This window comes from Pelobates fuscus, chromosome 4 (genome assembly GCF_036172605.1).
Source record: "Pelobates fuscus isolate aPelFus1 chromosome 4, aPelFus1.pri, whole genome shotgun sequence".
In the NCBI taxonomy this organism is placed as follows: domain Eukaryota; kingdom Metazoa; phylum Chordata; class Amphibia; order Anura; family Pelobatidae; genus Pelobates; species Pelobates fuscus.
In genome coordinates, this window is record NC_086320.1 from 73,224,697 (window position 1) to 73,250,757 (window position 26,061).

General features: G+C 43.2%; 1 protein-coding gene across 1 annotated transcript; it reads left to right on the plus strand.

Annotated features, from left to right (window-relative positions):
* Nucleotides 1–20,690: 20,690 nt before the first annotated feature.
* HEY1 (hes related family bHLH transcription factor with YRPW motif 1) lies at nt 20,691–24,837 on the plus strand. Its single transcript, XM_063450365.1, has 5 exons — nt 20,691–21,040; nt 21,510–21,585; nt 21,674–21,757; nt 22,079–22,160; nt 23,438–24,837. The coding sequence occupies exons 1-5, from the start codon at nt 20,955–20,957 to the stop codon at nt 24,010–24,012; spliced, it is 903 nt and encodes a 300-aa protein (XP_063306435.1). The 5' UTR covers nt 20,691–20,954; the 3' UTR covers nt 24,013–24,837.
* The last annotated feature ends 1,224 nt before the right edge of the window (nt 24,838–26,061 follow it).

Genomic DNA, 26,061 nt, shown 5'->3' on the forward strand with positions numbered 1-26,061 from the left:
GAAGATGGATGCCGATCATGCATTGGCTGAGAGCATCAGCTGACAGCTCTCAGCCAATGATTGCCCCTCTGTGCATGGAAATATACACAGAATTGACATGAGCCATTAGAAACTCTTGTTCCAGGCTGGCTAATGATGCCCAATGATGCTGCTGGAGGTGGAGTTACACCTTAAGAAGCAAAACTCCGTATGTACTCCACCATGACCACGTGAAATCACTGACATCACATGGTGCTTGGAGTACTTCTTCCATTTCATTTTCATATCTTAGGTTAAGACTCACCATATATACGTCTCAATCTTTGGCAAGGTATGCGACTGAGATGGGTTAGGAAGTGGGGTTGGGGCATGCCAGATGCAAATTACAATTGCAAAATTATTGGGTGGGCACATCCACAGAACAAGCGTGTCACACTGGCATGCAATCAGACTGACAGCCCCCCAGCTCATCACACCCAGAGCCACACTAGTGCCCTCACCCCAATAAGAGTGTGTTTAATAATGTGCTTGCTCTGTGTGGGATGGGGAGAGTTCACAGTTGTCACCAAGGAACATAATTGTTGGGAGACCCGCACACCAAGAGTAGGGTATTTCGATGTTAGCAGATTTAAGCATTATATTCTTGGTAGGTCCTACTCTAGCATCATAATGTCTGCTCTTATGAGATTAATCCATTTATTTGGGAAATGTTTCCTCCTGGGGCAGTGCAAGGTTAAGTTTACTTTTTTAGCCATCACTTCCAAATTTCCCCTGCTACCTCTTGTCTCAAATCCCCACTGTATCCTTTAGATTGTAAGCTCACGGGCTATTTAGCTAAACACTTTTTATAAAAGAGCTTAAATGGCAAGATTTCAGCTTACGGGCAGGGCCCTCTCTACCTTTTGTATTTGTCTGTGTATATTGTATGTTCTCCTGTAATTGTACAGCGCTGCATAATTTGTTGGCGCTTTATAAATACCAGTAATAAATAAATAATTAAGTAGTGCCCTGGAATAGAGTAGCACCTGCCAAGAATGGGGTACATTGATGGCGTGGCAGACTTATGCAATGTATGATTATATTCTGTAACTAAACTCAGTATTATTGCCTAGGTGAGCCTTGAAATTGAGGTTTAGTGAATAAGTGAGTGCACTGGATCTTGTATGTTATACTAGAGCAGAAGCACACACTTGTCCTCTCCTTACCTTCTTACGAACAGGCAGAAGCTCATGGTATGCAGTCTAGAACATAGAAAAGGTGGATGTAGTGTGGAAGAAAGAGGACATGCAACAGTGTTAGAAAGACCAAGCAGCAAGAGCATTTGCACAAAATCAGCTTTACCTTAACTAATTTATAGTCAGCCAATCCACATACGTTTTGTTACCCTACATTCCATCCAAGTCCCCATACTTAATTCCCTCTGCACAAAGCAAGAGCATGTGAATTAAAAGTGGACAGGAGTCATCATGGTCTGCGGCTACACAACCAAATACACAGCAAACTGCGATGCACCGTGTGTTCTGACATCTTTCTATCATGGTCAACATTACATTTTTCAGCAATTTGCGCTACAGTACCTCTTCTGTGTGATCGGACCAGATGGGCTAGCCTTTGCTCCCCACGTGTATCAATAAACCTTTGGAGCCCATGACCTTTACCGGGTGTGCTTCTTTGCAACACTTTTGGTAGGTACTAACCACTGCATCCTGAGAACATGACACAAGACTTGCCGTTTTGGAGATACTCTGACCCAGTTGTCTAGCCATCACTATTTGGCCATGTCAAAGTCACTCAGATCTTTTCTCTTGCCCATTTTTCCTGTGTCCAGCACATAAATTCAATAACTAAATGTTCTATTGCTGCCTAATATAGCCCACCCCTTGACAGTTGCCGCTGTAATTATATAATCAAAGTTATTTACTTTAACGGTCAGTGGCAGATCAGTGTATAAGACATATAAATATCTTGAAAGACCTATAGAATGTATCGTTTACTGGTCTATCCGCAGTAGCAGGAAGACCCCTAACAGTTAGCTACCTCTCAATCCGGTCAATTGGGATTGAACAGAGGTTTAAAGGATACGTACTTTAAATGAACACTATATTGTTAGTAATGCAAAACTGTATTCCTAACACTATACTGACCGTCTGCCCATGCAAACCCCCTCCTCCTGGCAGGTAAAAGGTAATCACTTACCTGATTCCAGCTTTGAGGTCCCTCAGCGCTGGACCGTTCTCTGTCTCTTACAACATAAACAATGGGGGAACCTTATGTGCATGACTCAGTGCTTTCCTGTGGGGACTTTACTTTACTGAGAGGGTATTGGATGCATGGAATAGCCTTCCAGCTGAAGTGGTAGAGGTTAACACAGTAAAGGAGTTTAAGCATGCGTGGGATAGGCATAAGGCTATCCTAACTATAAGATAAGGCTAGGGACTAATGAAAGTATTTAGAAAATTGGGCAGACTAGATGGGCCGAATGGTTCTTATCTGCCGTCACATTCTATGTTTCTTTGACTTTCAAGACACTGGATGACCTTAGGCAACGTGAGGACGTCCAGCATTATTTTATGGAGTTAAATTCTGTAAAAGGCCAGGATTGTCTGGCAGACAATCACTAGAGGTCTTAACCCTGCAATTATTGCAGTTTATCTAAAACTGCAAGGTTTTCACTTGCAGGGTTAAGGGGACAGGAACACTGCACCCAGACCACTTCAATGAGATGAAGTGGTCTGGATGGCTATAATGTCCCTTTAAGTGACTTATTTCCCACCTGCAGATCGACTCATCATACAGGATGACTGGACTGCATTAAAAACTAATACTAGCCATAGCGTAGCTGATATCAGTTTATACACAGCCCAGTTCACTGGTTAGTATTTTCCTATCGGCAGTGCCAAGGACTATGATGTGGAAGATAGAGAGAGCCATCGTTTTTGTGCGTGTGGTATGCTTGGTGCTGAGTCTGACCCATTGAATTACTTTCTGAGTTTTTCAAAAGTAACAGCTCCAGTAGGGGAGATACTTACCTAGAAGGTAAGTCTGGGACAGACCTCTTTCTTTCTCTTTCAACCATAAATCCCTTTTCCATTCACAGTAAAATAAATTCTCTCTTCTCTTCTCTCCTCTCCTCTCCACCAATCACTACGTCTTCTTCACATTCCAAAGCTATCACTTTTCCTGCAGACCCAGCCAGGGCACCATTGCACCCCCGCCTCCCCCCTCTTCCCCTCTCCCAACACGCAAAATCATTTTGGTATTTGCAGGTTTATTCACCAAACTTGAATGTTTGCAAATTAATTCCAAACAGTAAAACTGAGGCAAAAATAGCCAAGCTGTGACTATAGCTTTTTTTTTAGAGAAATTTTCCAGATCATCTATTTTTTGCCTCAGTTTTCCCATCTTGAATTAATTCACAAAAATTCTAAGTTTAGTAAATAATTTGCTCAGTCTCCTCCTGTTTTTTTTTGTGTGTGTGTCATATTTTAATGCTTTCTGTCATTTGGCCAAACAGAAGGGAGCGTAGCATGCTACCAACACCAGAGAATGTGCAGACTTCTGCTCCATAGAGACTATATTTGGGGGCATGTCCCCCAAGAAATATAATGTCGTGTTCTGGGACTTTAATGAAGTGGTGGAGCACCGTACCGTGCCGAACCATGAATGAAAGCTATGCCCAGCTGTAAAAAGACATATGGATAGTTAGAGAGAAAAAGACAAACTGTTATTGATATAGAGTATGAAACAGACAAGCGGATAGTTCATTTTTTCCCACAGGATGCGAGCGTACAAGTTTTCAGTGAAGACACACGCCTCCCAGCCAGCCAGCAGCTCTCGCTAATTAGTAAACGTGATGAGAATAGGAAACACAGCAGCAAACAATGGCAGCGTGGGAACCCAGTGTAAACTGCAATTACAGAAACCCTCTTCTAGAAAATAAATAAACAAATAAATAACAAAAAACCATCAACAAGCAGACTGGCAGCATGAGAAACTGGTTTATTGGTGGAACAGAGTCTCCACTCTCTAGCCAAGCACAAGTGGCCTTTTTTTTTTTTTTCATGCCTACAATCAAGTATCTCTGAAACCCCTTTATTCCTTTTCATTTATTGAGGCTGAGACTCTGCTATGGACATCGGAAGGGGGAGTGAGTTTGAAGACTGGGGGCGCGAAACGTGTTTTGAGAATCTCAGCACTTGCCAGGTCATTGGAAAGGTCAGCTGACTTTTGTTGAGAATATAATGGAGGATAAAAGAGATGGGGCAATGAAATATCCTGCTTCAGACAGCTTACAAGCACATGTCTCATGCTGTCATTTTGATAGGTTCTGAGGTAACACTTGCAGCTTGTTGTCCAGTTGCCAAGCTGAACGGTTGGTGGGCTTTGCTTATGTGTCAAAATTTTACCCTCTTCCTTCTCCAAGCCAACACGTCTAACAGTATAATAGCGCTATTGTAAGAGAGCTTTTCCCGGAGCATTTTTAGAACGTAACCAGAATAATTGCAGGTGCAGCAACCGCTGGCAACGATGTATAAGACACGTAGGCTTATTTGTTCAATCAGGAATTGGGGAGAATTGAAAAGAAAATGTCATTGATTCATTTCCCTTTAGGCTAAAGTAAATGAACAGAAAAAATAGCATAGTTTTTTAGATCACCTATTTAGGCCTAGCCCTGGTTTAGAGAATAAGAGAATTTACCTCTCTATGACTAATGATTGTTAATAAAATGTAATATTCTTGTTTATTTATTATTGCACAGCAGGGCTAACAATATCCTGTCCTAGGGCTACTAGCCAGGTCTTAAAAGTTACTTCCCACTGCATGCTTGTAGGGTCCATGGCACACTTAGCAGGGGTGAATTTCTACTCGCCAGGGCTAAATTTGCACTCAGCAATGGCTAGAAGAGTATGAAAAATGTTGAGCCCTGGAACCTAGAACAGATATTGATTCTCACATTCTGTGGTCGTTGCAACAAATTTATTAAACTATAACGAACCTCTCATTCACAAATCGAGTTGACATTTCACATTTGAAGATCAGGGCTAATTTCCAATGTTGTCATGACTTGTTACAGTGTCTGTCACCACCATTAGTGAGTAGTGGTTGTTGACCGACTTCAACATTTCACCAGTTGCGTCAAGGAGTTACTGGCTACAAATACTTAGTCGGTCTTTAAATAGCGGGTGACAACTCCCTTTAGTCTTTATGAGAGCTGCTAACTGCTACCCAGTGACTGGTTTTCAACCCTTAATCTACTGTTTAATGACTGTTGTTCATCCTCTCAATTTAACATTTCCTAACTGCCTCCATTTAACTACCCCGCACAAAAATGATATAATAATCTAACCCTCGTCACTAGAATAGCCCTTTTAGTTTCCTGTTCCATCATTGATTGCAGTAATTGCAAAATCTGAACCATTTAATGGATAGTTTGAAAACTACAGTCAGGTCCACACTTCCCTCATTCCATTAAGTATGGACTCCCTGGAAACATTACCAGGATTCTATGTCAAATATTTCAGATTATGGTCCCTTCATATACTAACAGAGCACCAGGACTGGATGAAGTGGCTGTGTATGACGCCACCTTACTCCCAAACGCCGGTGTACTGGAATGCAACCTCATCATATAAAGTACTGAAGTTATGGTAAGAGTTTGTCACTTCAGTGACTGACTCGGTGGAGGAGTAAGTCGTTCTTCTGCCATAGTTCCGCACATCCATACTACATTTCAGTGAGGTGACGCACAAAGCTGCTGCCATCAAGACGTTACTCATCCATCCATTATAATTTATGAGTTCGCTCCATCAGATTTTATAAAGAAGTTCAAGCACTCAGTAAAAGTTATTTTGTTTAGCTATTAAATCCAATCAGCTGTGAATTCAAAAAAGAAGATTGGAGCTTTCACACAATACGTTAAAAGGTAGGTATTCCACTTAATGCGTTGGTTTCAGAAACAAAAACACTCGGTAAAAACACAGTAGAAAAGAAATGTGATGTGGTCACCAATAGAACAAAATTAAGTGGACTAAAATCTTTACCCAATTTTACAGCATTGAATCATGATGAGGAAATCCAATGTTCTATCTTTAAAACGAGTGAACATAAACGTGTAAAGTGATTATTGCTGCTCACACAATGTAGAGTATTGGTAAGGATACATTACAAATCTATTGTTCAATATTTATTGCTGTGTTAACAGCTGCCCATGTGTCATCTATAATGTAGATGCAGTCACCAGCCCACCAGTACCATTATTGGCCAAGTCAAATGGGGCCCATGCCTTACATAAAACACTCACATTTAAGTGAGCACAGTTCTACCGAAGACGAGATACTGACACATAAACACAGACATTGGGCACTTAGCGAGTTCAAAAGCGAAAATAACTTAAAAAGTAAAAAAAACAAAACACTTTTCTTACAAAAAGAGTGTATGATCAGAATGGACACTACAAACATCTCCGTATAATTACTACTCAATAACCAATTTAACGGATTAAAGGTCATCATATAAATACTGTAACTACAAGATAATATAGCAAAATTGATCACATGACAATACACAAGCACAATGTAACTGAAATGTCTGTTTTGTTCATTCCTGTAATGTAATAACAAAACCTGTAAAGGCTGTATTTATTTTGCCATTAATATGGCAGTATTTTCTTTTTTTTTTGTAAATCTTTTTTTATTAAGGCAAATATGAGGATACAGAGGAAAGAGGGGAAAATGCATGGGTAGTCCAGCATGGGGTTAATACAGCAATAATATTGTTAAGTACATTTCCAGATTATCGGTGCCTCATTTTTATGTTTTTGTCAGTCGCTTAAAGGAGACATGTTTTAAACCAAGTCATAACAAAATATTTTAAGTTATGTCACTATGTCTGGTTAGCTCGGTATGTTTGTTTGTGGTAAAGCCGCAGTAATGTGAGCTCACTCGGAAGCGTTGTCTGTCTAGGTGAGTTGAGATAAAAATAGTGCAAGGCTATAGAAAGTTTCGAACCCGCGTCAGGTTAGCAATTTATAGGTCGTCGCGTCGGTATCAGTAGATAGCTTAAACTATGGTCTGGCTGAGCTCGATGTTCCGCATAATGTCACTGCTGTGTGTCAGTCATTGCTATGAGCTAGTTGTGGCTCGTTTTGTTGGATTACTAGGTGCGCAGGTGTTATTTAAGTAGAGCGGAGCGCTAGTGACCATGAGAGCTGTTAGGCTGATCTGTGTGAGCCGTGCTGATGTGGTATGTCGCGTCATGCGCAAGCTAAATTTGGTGACTGATGTGCTCAGCACATGTATGATCTGACCCCCCTGTTATTTACTTCATATTATTAGCTAGAGACCCAACAGAGTGTACCTCCTTTATGCTAGCACTAACGATGTCCGCTTGACGGTTCAAGTGTTAAATTAACTATTAAACTATAGATTGTAAACAAACACATCATTCTACAGCTATGCAGGATAGGTTCCGTGTCAGGCATAGTGTGCACATCAATAAAGGTAGCACGGGATCAGGTTCCATCAGCTCAGTACAGAGGCTGTGTAAATCAGCAGCCTGCCTCAGTGTAGTAATGCACAGGCAGGTGTTGTTTAGCCTTACAGTCCAGCTTGTGAGCGTGCAGCACCAGTCCATTTTTGTGGGTCTGTCTCTGCGCTCTCCCCGCCGACCTGGTTCAGCTGGTTCCTCTGGTGGGCTGTCGTGGCATCTCTGCATCCGGGGGTCGCTTGTCTTCGGCCTGAGGCCTTAGTAGGCGCTCGTGCCCTTCTGCCATTGATCCCATCACCAGGATCGTGGGCCCAGGGTTCCGCCGGATCCTAAACTTCTCCCTGGGGGCATGGCAGGCTGTGGAGGGGTTCCTCCTGGTGAGCGCCCAGCTCAGATGAAGAGTGAGCGGACTTCTCGGCCGCAGGTTCCACGTGAGTGGTGAGTGGCGAGTGCCATGTGTCCAGTGAGTCTCTGGGCTTGGGGGACCGTTGTCTGGTAATGGTAATTTACTACTGAGTGCCCTGTGCGCCGGGCCAAGTGATAGCTGCAGTCCGACGCAGGCTTTGTGTTCTGGTTCCTGTGCACGTGGCCGCCGCCATCTTAAGCGCGGGTCTCAGGTTAGCATGATGTTGTGATTGTACCTCCGAGTTTGGCCCCACGGCTTGGACCGGGATCACCCCCCCGGTCCAGAGGGGGGGGATTAGGACCGGGTCCGCCGCTGATGCTTGCACGCTGGGCTCCGTCGGGCAGGATAGTGGCGCGGCGGCCGTCCGCTCCACTCACCGCCAGTCGAGGTCCCGCCTGATGCAGCGGGCCCTCTCCCCTGAGGGACTAAAACTCTGGGAGCCAGCCTCTCCCCAGCTTGGGCAGCCCGGTTACTTCATGGTCTGTAGGTATTGATGGGTTATTGCCATCATATTTCACGAATTGTCAGCTTTATGTGCCTGTTTGTGCAGGAGCCGAGCTGTCCTGCGACCGCTCAGCTCGGCGGCCCGGCCCCGCCCCCCTATGGCAGTATTTTCATATCCAGCTTGACATTGCAATACTTACAAATACTTAGTTCGGCTCAGATTTAAAGGAACACTACATGCACCATAACTACTACACCATGATAAAGTGGTTATGGTGTCAGATATACCCTGGGGCCTCGCCAATGTAAGGAGTAAAATCTTTGTGACTTCTCTTACCCAGGGTGTGTTGGGCACAGTTCCTTACTATTTCCTATGAAGAGCCAGAAAATGTCCCTTTAAATGATTACCTTTACAATAAAATGTTATGTGAATTTTGGGCTGTTGCACAATTCCAGCTCAAAGCTAGGACATTTTTTCGACTGATGCTAGATTTTAACTTAGTTCTTAGTGTTTAACATTTTTAGGGCAAGACTCTGTGTTTGAATTGTAATAAATAAGTGATTTACTGCATTATGAAACCCCCTTCTATGGTAAAAGGAGGGATTATGGTACTATTAAGCAAACAGGTTATTCTGGGAAGAAAGTTGATTATATTTTAGTTTTGGGAAAATTAGTTTCCTGGAGGCACAATATATCTGCTGCCGTTTTGCGGTCTTCCTGGAGTAACATATGCCTTTTGGGGGGCATGTTCAACCCACGTACATTATGTGAATAGACTTTCAGTGTACGAGAGATCATGCGGCTGAGAGTGCCAAATGGTTGGAGATGATAAAGCACAGCCGGATTGTGCTGGAGGGGAGGTGTAACAAGGGTAAATTTACAAGAAGCCAAAAGAAAAATTAAAAACATAAACCAAAGTATGTACAGTAAAGTCCGATCTGGGTGCATGGTGCATGGTGCTAGCACTGTGGGGGGCATGGGATCGGAGGTGGTGGTGTCAGTGCCGGTGGCCTGAGCCGGCATGAAACATCATGGTGCCAAGGATCAAGTGGATCAAAGTGGCAGTACAGATATGCCAGACATGACCAAATAAAACTATAAACATTAATATTAATACAGGGCACCTCTTTTTAACATAGTGAGGTTTCCTATGAGAAAATAACCATCTGTATGTTATAAGAGGTAAATCAACAAGAGGTATTACATTGGTAAGAGACAGTCAGGTCGCATTCAACATGTTACTGTCTAAGCAGAAAATACTTTTTGGAGATGATTAGGCGGATAGGGAATCCCCAGCGGTACAGTTTGCGGTGGTCACGCAGGGTTTCTGTAACTTTCTGGTAGTCCTTGCTTTGGTTCGAAAAGACCCTAACACATGCATATTCGGCCGGGAGGTCTTTCGTTGTTCTGCTACGTTGCATGATGAGATTTTTCACATGAAAGTAGTGTGCACATCCCGGGGTAGCAAGGCAGAAATAAGTTGGGGTTTAGGGAACCTGTGTAAACGGTTCAGCAGTAGCATATCCGTTGGGATCTCGGGGACCAGGAGTTTAAAAAACTATTTACATATGCTGGTAAATCCGTCGGGAGAACCGTCTTGGGAATCTCTCACATGCGGACATTGCTGCAACGGGACCTATCCTCTAGGTCCATAATCTTTGCTTCGCACTGTGTTAGTTGTGCAGTAAGGTGTTGGATCTGCTCCGTAGATGTATTGTGAGCGTCCACAAATTCCTCCATCTTGGTATCCACGTGTGCCGTATGGGATCCTAAGTCGTGCAGATCATGTTTTATTTTAGCAATGCTGGCCAGCCAGATGGAGATAAGCTTATTAGACTGCTTGTCCGAGGTAAGTGGTTCCACTTCAGGCGTTTGCTCCAATTCAGAGCTGCTCCCTCAGGAGTGGCCGGTGCCATCTTGTAGGCTCGCATCCGCAGTCTACATAGCCAAAGTTGCTACCGGTACCTTTTTCTGGGCAAGGAAATTCAATTTTTCCACTTTTGCTTGATTCCGGCAGGATTAAGATAGGGACATTGTGGGATAACACTGCAATTTCTCTCAGGAAATTCACTAAAATACGGGTTTGCCGAGCTTGTGGTGCAGAGCTAAAGGCTCAAGTGGCCATCTTTCTCCAAGTCTATACATGCCCCCCCATTAAGACTGTTTTTTAATCTCATCGCTTATCATGATACAACCAAAACACTCAATCTTAACACAAACCTTATTCTGACAGTTTTCTCCCATCTTCATATGATTTACTCTGTTGACCGATGAATAACCACTAGTTCTTAGCTCATGTTCCAAACATTAACCACTAGTGATCAGCTCATGTCCCAAACATAATGCATCATCTTCTTTACAGAGGGACAATTCAATAAAAAAACATTGAAAATTTCCTTTAACTTTTGTTAACCTGTTTTATGTGATGCTCAGTTTTCTGTATAGTTAGGATTTAACAACTGACATCACATTCCAGTTTACACCAGGCCCAGGCAAGGCACACATTGCATTGGAGGAGAAACTAAAATAGTGGGGGGAAGGAGGGGAAGCATAACATGAGTTGTGTTCACGGTTTACTTTGGATTTCTGGCACTTTCCCCATTCGTCACATCTTTTGTCATTTTGTTTTCATTTTAGTTCTTTTTGTTTTGTTACACAAGTTTACAACTTATAAATAAGGTAAAAAAAGTGTGACTTTTCCGACAACTTTCATGATCTTTTTTTTTTGTATAAAAACATTTTCGAAATGGGGCCAATGCACCCATTTTACCTAGTGATATTATTTATTTATTTTGTGAATGCAATCAATGATAACATTTTAAGGGAAAACAACCCAAAAGAGTAATACATAATGGCAGAAAGACATATTAAATTGGTGCACTACAGAACATCAAAAGTAAAAAAAAAGCACCAATTTATAACCGGTGGAGTAAAAAAAAATGTATACATATAAAAATGTTTCATAGGCACATAACTGGTGCAAACGTGAAAATGAATGTGACTTTTTTTTCTGTTTCCAACCTCTCCTATGCTCTTCTCCATGCTGACTAATAGGTGCAAAGAAGAGAGGTTCTCACCATGATTGGCAAGGAGCCAAGATAAAGGCATCCAGAAGAGGTAAATAGATCAGTGTAAATGCCGACAATTAATTTTAATTTCCACAATATAGGGTATAAGAAAAAATTACATTTAGTAACAGAACCTGGGATATTGTAGATGTACGAAGGCAAACTGCTGCACCACAAGTCACCTCAAATCTTACCACCTTTAGGGATGCAACAGGTTGAATGCAACCCTGAAGTATGAATGCTTTAATAAGTATCAACAGTGAAATTGTGCTTCTCATCTGACACTTATTTAAAACTTGAAAGTAAATTTAGCTAGAGGTGTGCACAAAATGAGCCACATGCCTCTCTCGTTAGATGGAAAGTAAATGTTATGTCAATTTGCAGCTGATGAAGGTAAACATATGTAGGTGTCAGTGTTGGACTGAAGTGTGCCTTTTTCCAAAAATATCATCACTGAATCATTGATATAGAGAGTTCTCCAATGGGTAAGTCTGGTTTGCAAACCTCATTTCTTGAAAGGATGTCTACAAATTCCTAGATGTTCTACAGACAGTCTGCATTCCTGAAAAGATCACAATCACGGTTATTCATTAGACTTGGTATTGCCAAGCAAGAACTAGGGATCTGCACACATTTAACCAAAATAACCAAACTGTAGAAAGAGGTTTTTTTTTTCTTCCAGTTTAGCTCTTTGTCCTAAAATTGACCAATTTAAAGAATTTGTGTGATGCGGTTTCTTTATCAGATTGTAGGTTGTGTAGTTTTGCGTAGGCAATTAACCACTTATCTGGAGAAGAAAAAAAAGGAAATGTGCATTTAGCCCCTTTGGCTGTAAAGTCAATGTTTTGCATGCCTAAGCATGCCCTTTGTGTGAACATGACTTTATTTCCCACGCAGACATTACTACTGGAATATATTTAACACTGAGCGTTGCGGTGGGAACATCTGAAGCTACTGAAAGCAGTTATATGATGATTAGTGATAGCACTGGGACAATTACTGGACAGTGGGAGCAGTTACATTCCTAGTAGCAGCATAGCTGTCTTCAAATGCAACATGTTTTTAATTATTATATTTTTGAGAAAATTAAAGTTTTTTCTTTCCATTATTTATATAAATTATTTGGCGCAGCGTGTCCTGTACTCGGCACTAAACTGGTGTCTACGGAGTTTCTACCAATTTCTCCAAATGGTATTAGTGAGTTTCTGGGTAACACCCAAAGGGGTTTTCACTAAGGTAAGAACTGAAAGGGAATGTCACATTTAAGGTCAAAATCGCTGAATTGGAAGATTGAGTGATGTTTTCAGTTTGGATACTCTGGCAGTAACCTTCAGATTATCTTTGAATTCACTTTAATTTCATCACTTTATTGAATAACTCCGACTGTGTTGCAATGTTCACAATGTTTTTCATGATACACATATCCTTCTTTGCACATTTGGAAATTACATGAAAATAGGGGACCTGACGTTTGTAGAATTCATATGCTGCGTCTAGGTATGCAACTTGTGAATGCATGCATCCATTTGTTTATCACATATAAAATAGGCACGGTCTGCTTCTTTATATATGATAAATAATTGGATGCATGGATTCACAAGTTGCATACCTTGATGTGCCCAGAACTTGTAAGGGAAGAAAAATGGAGGGAAATAAATGGGATAAAGAAGAAACACTTTAATAATAATGCTAATCGTGGAACGCATACAGAAATAAAATGGTAGATTTTTAATATATTGCATTGTAGATAAAGATATAAGCATGCCAATAAATTATGTATATGCATTAGGTGGTGTTTTTTTTTTTTTTTTTCAATGGGAATGAAACACAATGTCACATGATGAGAATGTATACACTAGTGTCTACCACGAAAGCTTTGGTTACATTTTAGCATAAATTGTTACTAGTATGTCACTCCATATTTTTCCATTATATAAATAATTAAAAACTTATTTTATCTTGTGTGCTCATAAATATGTGGTCTAAATAAAGGAAATTATATTCCTTACTACTACGGTGTCTACTCTAAACAGGGAAGTATCCCAGAAAGATGACAGGGTTCCACGTATTGGGTGGACACGGTGGATGACCCACACTACCTGAGTGTAACACTATTGCCTTTTGTTGGGCTTACAATTTTTCTCCCCATAGGAAATTATACCTCCCAACAGGAAAGCATTGAATCAATGCTTTCCTATGAGGTAAAAACTAACGCTGGATGTCCTCATGTAGAGCGTGAGGACTTCCAGTGACAAATACCGGACCAAAGGTCCATTCTGATCTAGGAAGCGCCTCCAGTGGCTGTCTGGTAGATAGCCACTGGAGGCAGACTTAGTGCTGCAATGTAAACATTGCAGTTTCTCTGCTACAGCAATGTTTTACATTGCAGCACTAAGTGCAAAAGGGACATTGCGCCCAGACCATTTCAATTAGCTGAAGTGGTCAGGGTGCCTATAGTGTCCCTTTAAAAGGGGTGATGGGGGTTAGAGTTAGGATGTTTACAGGATTCATTCAGTGCTGTAACAGATTTTTGGAATGGCCTACTCTGCCCAATTGGATGGAACGTTCATTTCCAGATCTTTACAAATCCCTAAAAGCCCATTGCTTTAGGAAAGCTTATAAACTTGTCAGTGAGCTCATTTGCTGTAGAAGTGTACCTGTTCCACTTCACACAACTTGTTTTCACATTATCTGCTCTCTTCCTATTACAGTGTTCCATCACTGTACTGTTCCTGTGTGGTACTAGTGAAGGGGCAGCTGGCTAAGGTTGTAGGTCAGTGGGTGCACTTCAGATTTATGGAGTACTCGTAGTGGCCAGCGTGCCTTCCTCTCCTTGGCAGCCCACTAGTTGCAGTCCCCGGTGGCTGTTCAGGTTGGTGGCAATGCAGGAGATCCAGATACAGACTCTTGTTCACCCACATTATAAAAATGACAGATGGCTTCCAGGAAAAGAGGAAACTGGTTTATTGCAGCACACTCCAGACCAGGGGCGGACTGAGAAACCTCAGGGCCCCCGGGCAAAATAAATCAAGGGCCCCTTACAGGTCCCACACATGTTCCACCTCAAGCCCCACCCTTGTCCCACCTCCATGCCCCGCCTCCAGCCACACCCTACACAATCTTTAGACACATGGAACAAAAGTGCAATAAGTTATAAACAAGTGCAATATAATAAACGAATGCAGAAACCAAACACAGAGACACACAGACACACAGTTTCTCATAAACTCACAAATTAACATTTAAATTTTAATTTAAGTCCACCCAGCCTCCATACCTTTGGGAGAGCTGAGTGGATTTTTCCCTGTGGTCCAGTGGGGCTGCTGTCTAATCTTCCTGCAGTTCCTCTGAGCTCCCTTGCACGATCTCTGTAGTGATGCCGGACCTGGAATAATGTCATTTTCCAGCTCCTGGAATCACTAAACAGTGCGAGGGAGCAGTGAGGAACTGCAGGAGGATTACTGCTCCCTCGCGCATTGCCTCCCACGCAACCCCAGGCAGGCGGCCGGCCCCCTCTTTAATGCTACCCCATGCGGGTGGCCGGTTGCCGCTGGCTAGCAGCCTTCGCTAAAGGGCTGCCAGGATAAGATTTTTAGTCGCCATGGCGACCTGGGATTTGTCGAGCCCTGCTCTAATAGAAAAATATATTAAGTGTATAAATGCACTGAAGCACAGAGAAGCTCCCCTAAGGAGATTCTTATCCCTGAAATTCCTCGATCGAGGGGTATATCTAACAGAGACCCTCTCAGTGTGCTTTAGAGAGTGTGTTAGATAGAATCTCCTCCAGGCTCCATTAGAGACTACAATGGAGTCTAATAGGCTGGGAGGGGGTCTTTCTAGCAGAGGCTATCTTAGTGTCCTTTGGAGACTGTGTTAGAAAGAATCCCCTCCAGGCCCCATTAGAGACTACAATGGAGTCTAATGGGGCCTGGAGGGGGGTCTCTCCAACAATCTGGTTCCTATTCACAATATAGCAACACAACATAGCTCGCTGATACCTAGGGCAAGTTGGCTCCTCTTAACTCAATTACGGTTGCTGGCTGGCAGGCTGTGGGCTTGCTGGCTCCGGCTGGCAGGCTGTGGGCTTGCTGGCTCCGGCTGGCAGGCTGTGGGGCTTGCTGGCTGTAGGCCTGTCGCTTGCTGTGGGCTTGTCGGCTGTAGGCCTGTGGCTTGCTGCTGGCCTGTGGGCTGGCTGCTGCCTGTGGGCGGCTGTGGTCGGCTGGGGGCCTGGGACTGGTTGGCCTGTGGGCTGGTGGCCTGGCTGGCCAGTGGGCTGGCTGGGGGGCCTGGGGCTGACTGGCTGGCCTGTGGCTGGCTGGTGGCCTGACTGGCCTGTAGGCTGACTGGTGGCCTGGCTGGCTGGCCTGTGGGCTGGCTGGGGGCCTGGGGCTGGCTGGCAGTGGCCTGGCTGGCTGGCCTGTGGGCTGGCTGGCCTGTGGGCTGGCTGGTGGCCGGGCTGGCTGGTGGCCTGTGGGGGGGCTGGCTGGTGGCCTGTGGGCTGGCTGGCCTGTGGGCTGGCTGGTGGCCTGTGGGGGGGCTGGCTGGTGGCCTGTGGGCTGGCCTGTGAACTGGCTGGTGTCCTCTGGGCTTGTGGGCTGGCTGGCCTGTAGGCTGACTGGTGGCCTGGCTGGCTGGCCTGTGGGCTGGCTGGGGGCCTGGGGCTGGCTGGCAGTGGCCTGGCTGGCTGGCCTGTGGGCTGGCTGGGGGCCTGGTGCTGGCTGGCCTGTGGGCTGGCTGGGGGCCTGGTGTGGGCTGGCGGTGGCCTGTGGGCTGGGGGCCTGGTGCTGGCTGGCCTGTGGGCTGGTAGCCTGGGGCTGGCTGGCGGCCTGTGGGCTGGCTGGCGGCCTGTGGGCTGGCTGGCGGCCTGTGGGCTGGCCTGTGGCTGGCTGCTGGCCTGTGGGATGGCTGCTGGCCTGTGGGCTGGCTGCTGGCCTGTGGGCTGGCTGGTGGCCTGGCTGGGGGGTGGCTGGCCTGGGGCTGGCTGGTGGCCTGGCTTGCTGGCCTGGGGCTGGCTGGTGGCCTGTGGGCTGGCCTGTGGGCTGGCTGGTGGCCTGTGGGCTGGCCTGTGGGCTGGTGGCCTGGCTGGCCTCTGGGCTGGCTGGTGGTCTGGGTGGTCTGTGGCTGGCTGCTTGCCTGTGGGCTGGCTGGTGACCTGTGGGCTGGTGGCCTGGCTGGCTGACCTGTGGGCTGGCTGGTGGTCTGTGGCTGGCTGCTGGGTGGGTGGTCTGTGGCTGGCTGCTGGCCTGGGGCTGGCTGGTGGCCTGACTGGCTGGCTGGTGGGCTGGGGGCCTGGGGCTGGCTGGTGGCCTGGCTGGCTGGCCTGTGGGCTGGCTGGTGGCCTGACTGGCTGGCCTGTGGGCTGGCTGGTGGCCTGACTGGCTGGTGGCCTGTGGGGGGGCTGGCTGGTGGTCTGGCTGGTGGCCTGTGGGCTGGCTGGCCTGTGGGCTGGCTGGTGGCCTGTGGGGGGGCTGGCTGGTGGCCTGTGGGCTGGCCTGTGAACTGGCTGGTGGCCTCTGGGCCTGTGGTCTGGCTGGTGGCCTGTGGGGGGGCTGGCTGGTGGGGGGCTGGCTGGTGGCATGTGGGCTGGCTGGTGGCCTCTGGGCTGGCCGGTGGCCTGTGGGGGGGCTGGCTGGTGGCATGTGGGCTGGCTGGGGACCTGGCTGGTGGCCTCTGGGCCTGTGGGCTGGCTGGTGGCCTGTGGGGGGGCTGGCTGGTGGCATGTGGGCTGGCTGGGGGCCTGGCTGGTGGCCTCTGGGCCTGTGGGCTGGCTGGTGGCATGTGGGCTGGCTGCCTGGTGGCCTCCGGGCCTGTGGGCTGGCTGACCTGTGGGCTGGTGGCCTGGCTTTGCTTGCTGGCTGCTGAGCTCTAAAGATGGCCGACCCCAGTTTTTTGCTGATTTTTAAGGCGGACACTTAGAATCCTTCCGCACACTTTGTAATGAATTCCGGTCCCGTGCAGGCGGCACCGTCGACGTCAGACGTAATTGCGTCGACGTCAAGTAGTGACGTCGATGCGCCTCCGCGTACAGGACCGGGCCCCTCCTCCTATACAGGTAAGTATTGCTGCGCTGGGCCCGGGCCCCGATCGCCGGGTGAATAACTTTGCAGTCCGTGCACATTATGTTATGTGCACGGCTGCGGCGGGCCCCCCTCCCGGCCGGGCCCTCGGACCACGTCCGAAGTGCCCGACCGGTCAGTCCGCCCCTGCTCCAGACTTATGTAGCAATAGTGGTAAGGAAGTGGATAGATCTGCTCAATGTTCGTCTGAACAGACAAGTTGCTCATTGCCCTGAACTGATGTTAGCTCTCCTGCGTGATCCTATGATTAACCCTTTAACGCTGTTACGGCATTCTATGCCGCCCCCATTATAATTGGCTTTAAAGCCGTTGCGGCGGCATAAAACGCCGTAATGGCTTAAGCCCCCAGGAGCTCCGGTGGACTTACCTCTGCTGCGATCCTCTTCGGGAGGACTGCCTGACAGCTCAGGCAGCCCTCCCCTGGCAAATCAGGCCCCTGGGGGCCATGTGATCGCTCTCAAAGAGTGATCACATGGCCCCCAATAGCTGGCTGTGAATCTGCCAGCAGGGAGACTGTCTGGGCTGTCAGACAGCGACATGCTGGTGGGTAGTGTAAAAAAATAAATATATTAAACATGTTTAAAATAAATTAAATGTGTATATATATATATATATATATATATATATATATATATATATATATATATATATATATATATATACACATACATATACATATACATACACATACACACACACACACGTTTTGGAAAGTTAGAGAGTCAAATATAAGGCTTGCATTTAATTTTTTTCACATTGAAATTTGCCAGTTTGGTTATGTTGCCTTTGAGACTGTATGGTAGCCCAGGAATGAGAATTATCCCCATGATGGCATACCATTTGCAAAAGTAGGGAACCCAAGGTATTGCAAGTGTGGTATATCCAGTCTTTTTTAGTAGCCACTTGCCAAATATTTGTTTTTTGCTTTCTCACACAAAAACAAATATGAACGCTAACTTTGGCCAGTGTTTGTGACTTTTTCAAAATTTGTAAAAGTATTATTTCAAATCTGGCGGTGAATAAAAAAAATAATAATAATAATAAAAAATTCCTAATGCTGCTGCTGTTTGCCTTTTTTGTAAAATGCCTTTTATTGTAGTGGTTTTGTCCTGCCTGGCTAACTCTTTGGGTTCCTGCTCCCTCCACAGACTCCGAAGGGAGAAGCTGATAGGGCACTGTGTTTTTGCACACTGAAGGAAGGTCACTCAATAGACTGGGTGTGTGGGAAAGCTTTGTTTTTTTGGACAGATCCCCTATTTTGAAATTAGAATGACTCCTGCTCCCCATTTTTTACAATACAAGATAGCAAAAGGAAAAAGATTATAAACAGTCATTATAAAAGTAACTGCCATCACTTCTTACATATGTTATTTAACTTTTTTTTTAAATCCAGATATATAATAATCTAATTTTTTCAGCTCAAAATTGGCATTGCAAGAATTGGCTGATATAGCTATTAGACCAGGTAGTACTGTAGCCATTTTTGCATGCCAGTACAGTCAGAGGCACCATTTTTCCTGCTGGTCAGAATGGGCTTCCTGAATTTTTTCTGGTACCGCAATCCGTCTGAGCTGAACAATGACATGAACAAAATTCTGAGGACCTGAAAACCAAATGTCAGTGTTTCACAAAAACAATAACATTTCACCCGGCACAAATTTAGTTTAAAGTCACGAATCTCTTCTAGCCAGATAGGAGTCAGTAATCTGGTGTAATAAACCAATATTACTTCTTATAGAATTCTGGACTTTTATAAAAGATATATTCTACAAATGTGTATTGATTCATAACAACAGCCCTTTACTAATCATTTTCCTTGTGTCGCTTGTAAAAAGTATGATATGATTTGGCCTAAAAAAAAAGAGTCATAAAATGACAATTAAGTTTTGGAATATAGGCAACTGTAATGCAGCATTGTACTACATTCTATATGTCCTCAGTAATAGGTGCGTTTATTGGTGGTTACTTAATTTATTTTTAGGGTGACCGGGCCACCACCAGAGCCGTCATCTGGGGAGCACAGTCAGTACACAGCATTTCAAAACAATAATGGCCTATGACTTTTATAAAGGTGACCACAGTAAAAGAGCTGGTCAGTGTCATCCACTACTAAACTATGTATTTTCGGGACGAAAATTGCTAATCTGGGCAAAAATTCTCCTGCTCAGACATAATTACAATAGGTCTATTGAAGCCGCATTGCCTCCATTTAAATTTAATTCTCGCAAATTTGCTGTGGAAAATGTTTGGGGAATTCAAACAGGGTGAGTAACTAAAGTGAGAATTCGTGGTTAATTTCAAAGTGGAGTCTAAAATACCCAAACTGGAAACATTCTCTAAGTCACCTATAGGTTTCCATTCAGACAATTTGACATAGAAACATAGAATGTGATGGCAGAGAAGAACCATTCGGCCCATCTAGTCTGCCCAGTTTTCTAAATACTTTCATTAGTCCCTGGCCTTATCTTATAGTTAGGATAGCCTTATGCCTATCCCACGCATGCTTAACCCCTTAAGGACACATGACATGTGTGACATGTCATGATTCCCTTTTATTCCAGAAGTTTGGTCCTTAAGGGGTTAAACTCCTTTACTGTGTTAACCTCTACCACTTCAGCTGGAAGGCTATTCCATGCATCCACTACCCTCTCAGTAAAGTAATACTGCCTATTATTTTTAAACCTTTTCCCCTCTGATTTAAGACTATGTCCTCTCGTTGTGGTAGTTTTTCTTCTTTTAAATTAAATCTAATAATTCGCTTGGAATTCTCACCTTAGTAAATAGCCCTGAGAGTGAGTTTCAAGCTGAAGGCAAAAACAGCCAAGCCAGAAAATGTCACGTTCGGCTACTTTGGCTTTAAAGCTGAGCTGTACCTGGAATAGCATTGAGTAACCCCTGTGTGTGTCCAGGTATTCAGACTGCAGGTTCACACGGTGAGCTGCACAGCGCCCGCCCGGCACCCAGCGCCGCCAGCAACGCCCCCGCCCGGCCGCAGGCTGTCACCGCCCGAGCCAGCAACTTTCCCACGGCCCGCGCGTGCTAACAGGCGGCCCTGCAGACTCCAGCCTGGCACCGCGCCTGGCCAATCAGCGTGCCCGCAGGACGAGCTGGGCGGGGCCAGCCAACACGCCCGCCTGTCACTCAGTCAGTCAGGGAGAAATCCGTCTTGGGCCAACGTTCAACATAGAATGGAGAAGGAAGAGAGCGTTCCAAGGCGGCTTTGTCCACTGCGACGTCACGGAGGGGCGGAGGCGGCGGGGAGCATTGAGAAGCATTATAATTGTGTTCCAGGAGCAGGCGCCAGTCATCCAGCCCCCCCCTTTCTCTCCCACACAGTGGAAGAGGCGAAGCGTGGGAAAGGGATGGCTAGGTCTTAACCACAGGGACAGCCGGAGGAGGGAGCACTGTGTCACCAGCAAGTCAGGAATACACAGCTACTTGGCTCTAGGGATCCACAGTCCCCGAATAGCCGGCCACTCACTGGGAGGACAACCATGAAGAGGACTCACGAATACAGCTCTTCTGACAGCGAACTGGATGAGAATATTGAGGTGGAGAAAGAGAGCGCAGATGAGAATGGGTAAGAAAACATCTTTTAAATGGACATTATGGGACTGGTAAATAAAACATCATATCATACCCTCTTATAGGAGCATTGGTCACCAAATATTACCATCTCGCAGATTAGCAGAGCTAATAAAGCAATCACAATATGATAAGTTTCTGAATTGTTATTATAAATTAAAAATAAAATATAAACTAAATAAATCCACACTTTTGTGATTCTTTTTGCTTCTGGTTTGATAAACCAGGACTGATTGTGGGACTATCCCAATCCTCTGTGTATAGTCTTTGCAGTATTTATTACATTTCAAAATGTTTTACCAGAAAGAAAACAGATTTTTTTTTTATTTTATTTTTTTAACTATGTCCTATGTACTGATAGTGTCATCAGCTGATTCCTTCACACTCCTATAAAGTTTCTATTGTTCATTTATTATTATAGAATTTGTTTCATAATATTTTTTTTTTTTTTTTTTTTTTTTTAGCAACCTGAGTTCAGCTCCTGGCTCAATGTCTCCATCCACTTCTTCTCAAATCTTGGCAAGAAAGAGGCGCAGAGGGGTGAGTATTGCATACCTGCATTTACTGTCAGCAGAAAAGCCTCAGTCACTTGTCACTATACCTAAAACCTCTACTTCTCCCTTTTTAGATTATTGAGAAGCGACGTCGGGACAGAATTAATAATAGCTTGTCTGAGCTAAGGAGACTGGTTCCAAGTGCTTTTGAAAAACAGGTAATTAATGATTAGGGTACATTTCTAAATGTTAAAATTTTGATAAAATTTAGCAAATAATTTGCTTATAACATGTACTAAAGAATTGGCATTTAAAGGGACATTTTAGTACTTTAGTTCTATTGTATACTGCTACTGTGTCAATTCAGATTTTATTCTAATTTATTATTAATATTTATTTAAATCATCCCCACTGCCAGTGATTGATACAAAAATTGATCTGTTGGTATGACTTTTTGTTTGGCTGTTAAAGTGGATTTCTCTGACTTTGGAAAATTCAGGTATTTATTGGTGTGTTAAATGTGGATTTAATGTTTGCAGGGATCAGCAAAATTAGAAAAAGCAGAGATATTGCAGATGACTGTCGATCACCTGAAGATGCTGCACACAGCAGGAGGGAAAGGTAATAAATTATACACTGTGAGGTTCTGCAATACATACAAAGATTCACAGTTTGTCTAAACAACAATTTTTGGGCAATATTCTAAAAGTGCACCAACCATCAGGAACGTTGCATTCATTGCTATGGGGACTGCTTTAGTTTCAGTATGTTACCCAGCGTTACTTTATGATCATATCCCCTCTATATTCCTCACATCACAAAATATTCCTATTATTTTTATATTATCAATATTTGATTAACACACAGTTGATGAGGCAGATATCTGGTGTAAAGTGGTTTATACTTATCTTTACTCCTAAGATATGAATTGCAAATACAATGATTGATTTATCCTCTTTATTAATGTATTTTTATCAGAGAGGATTTTGACAAGATCTTCACGACTTGTATCTGCACTGCTTGTGCTATGATACACATCCTGTGCTGATTTGTGCTGGGAGAATCCTTATTCCCCCATTGTCAGCTGTCAAAGCAGTTGTCATTTACTGACTGAGAGAAGCGTTAAGACTTTGAATAGTATAAAATCCATGGCTGTATTAGACCCTTTCATTCCCTAAAGGTTTCTGTTATGTTAAACTCTTTACCTTCATTATCCTTTTGCCACGTCTTTTTTAATTTTCACTTTATTTATAATTTACACTTTAATTTTTTTGCTTGTATTTTTCTGGGATGCAGTTTCATGTATCCACTACTCTTGTAGCAATGCATCTTACATCTCTAAAATGCTAAAGCTACAACTATTGCAATGAAAAGCATTGCGGTGAGGTTTTCAACCATTTCTGCTAGCTGGATTTTAGTTCACCATTAATTATAGATCACTTAAACAAAGTCACTTTATTTGATTTTCACATATGAAATCAGCACATGTAACAAATCACTTTATTATAATCAGGATGCAGAGCAGAGGAGAGGTTCAGTTATATGAGCTGTAGAACCAAGGTGACTACATAGTAATCAATCTGTGTTCTAGAACTGTTGTGTTCTCCAGGATTGCAGCCTCTGTCTCTATTCCTCATTTGAAAACCCATGTTTTGTGATGATTACTGCTCACTGAAAATACTGGATACAGTTTAACTACAGAGCATTTCATAGCAAACTATGAAAAATGAAAAATATATCTTCAATTGGTTTAAAAAGCTAAGTAAACGAATATGTGAAATCCAATAACTCAGGGCTTTGGAGGTGTTGCATAAGGCATCTTTTTGTGAATATGTTGTAATTATGTATGGATAATCTTTGCCATTGCATCTCATATTTTCATTTTCTACCCATTAAAGGTTATTTTGATGCCCATGCTCTTGCAATGGACTATCGGAGCTTGGGTTTCAGAGAATGTCTAGCTGAGGTTGCCCGGTATCTAAGCATCATTGAAGGTCTGGACACAGCTGATCCTCTGCGAGTTCGACTTGTTTCACATCTCAACAACTACGCCTCGCAGAGAGAAGCTGCAAACTCTGCGCATACAGCCATCGGACACATTCCCTGGGGTGGTGCATTTGGTCACCATCCTCATCTGTCTCACCCATTGCTGCTGGCACAGACTTCCCATAGCAGTACAAACAGTACTCCCTCTTCTTCAGAACCTCATCACCAGAGCAGACTTCCTGGCTCACCGCACGCTGAATCTTCCACGCTCCGGGTTCCCCCTAATGGGAATATTGCGTCAGTGCTTCCAGTAGTTACTTCCTCAAAACTGTCGCCCCCACTGCTGTCTTCAATTTCATCACTTTCAGCGTTTCCCTTTTCTTTTGGATCATTTCATTTATTGTCACCTAATGCATTGAGCCCATCAGCACCTACACCATCGGGCAAGCCTTACAGACCCTGGGGCACAGAGATTGGGGCATTTTAGGACACCAGTGATGAGAACTGTTTAGTTGCTACGGTGTTTACAAATCCAGCTGTGCTGGATTTTAATCTCTGACGTTTATCATGTACTTGCCAACCTGTGTGATACAATGGTACAATTACATGTGACTTTGATTTTTTTTTTCAATATATATTTAACATTTAAAAAAATAAAAAAATTAGCAACAAAGAAAAATATGGTACACCGTACATTGCATTAGTGGTGTAACTGAAATTCAAATAGGTCTTTACTGATTATTTAACTTGCTTTGTAAAAATTGTAATATCACTTTATCTCACAACATTGGAGTTTTTTAACAAATAGTTTTGTTTTGTGTTTTTTCTGTGTCTATTTTCTTCTTTCGTAAACATTCTCTTATTTTTAATTTGCTAAATGATAATTTCTGCAAGAATTTTCATACTTTCTGTTTTGCTAATATTTTAAGAGTTAAAATGTTCTATAAGAAATATCTTTATATAAACCTATTTTTGTGTGCAGTTTTTTATATTTCAAAGCGTTGACAAATCAGATTATTCAGCTTTATCCAAGAAAAGAGAATGGTTTTCATTGTAATGATTACATATGCTGAGTGCAGTCAAAGTTGAATGATAGGTGTGTACAAGATACATCTATATTGCACATTAATCTGAAATATAAAACATTTCAACAAAATCCCTATTGTCTAATGTATTTTCTTACCTGGGGCTCTAGAACATTTATTTAACAATTAGATTTATTTAATATAACACCCATCTACATGGGTGTATATAATTCTCTGTACATGAATTCGTTATGAAATAAAAGGTGGTTTCTACTGTACTGGAATAATTACTGTTGTACTAGTCTGATGTGACAAAATAAAAGAGTCAGAATTCTTTTTTTCCACCTGATGTATCATCTTTTTAAATTTGAATATATTTTATTCATGGGACAATCTGTGCATTCACTAAAGGCTTTTTTTTAATCAACATTTCACAATGTTATTAGAAAAAAGAAAATCATGTTTTAACTTGACATAGTTTACCTCCTAAGAGAAGTGCTCTTCAGCTGTCGAGAGAACTATTATTCTTCCAACCTGTTGGCCTTTGATTCCTGTCCTCAAATTTAAATTTTATATATGGGAAAAAAAAAGAGTGGATTGGTTTGGAATGAAGGGATTTATAGTTCACATAACAAAGTCTAAATTTTAGATGGGTCTAGGCTGCAGTAGCCCTTCTTTTGTTGTCAGACTCAAAGTCCTATCATCCGCTGGATCTGCATGGAGGAAGCTTATGGAGTTTTTGGTACAATAACAACCTCAATATACACTAACAGGCATTTGTATTGCATAGAGGCATGTAAGTATCATAAGAGTTAAAACTAGCTCATGCTAGCATACATAACCTAGTACCTTGCTCTAGGTTACTAGTGAGTAATTGAATTTGTTTGTAGAAATATATAACATTTTATATATCTCTTAAAATTAACCATTGTCGCAGTTACACTCACACTATTTCTATGTGCATTAGTCTGATTTTTATATATATTTTTTTATTGCTGATATGTGCAAAAAATATTAGTCTATACAAGTAAATTTTTATTTTAACATATGCAATCGGTTTGCACAAATTTAACAAGGATTCATATTATGTCCATTCTTTAAATCACCATCTGTTTTTAGGGAAACGGTATACGTGTTAGGAGAATGGCAGAGAATTAACTGTCAGGATAACTACCCACTCAGACGCTTAGTGGTCAGTGCTGAAATCCAGTCTCAGAATACTGGTGTCCTCATATTACTTGAACCTTTCACTTATTCAGGGTGGATTCACTAAATGGTGACTTGTGATGAGTTGACAAGTTAATTATAAAAATGTGTCAAAATAGGAGACAAATTCTCCAACCCACACATGGAATTCAGGGATTTTTCAAATAATCTATTTTGGCCTAAATTGTAGAGTTTGGTATCCACATCTACCTGTTTGGTATAGAGTAAACTCTATTGGGCTTATCTATGAACCTCTTTGTGCCATAGTCATATCTGGAGTACCAGGTAGTGGTAAATAGGCAAAA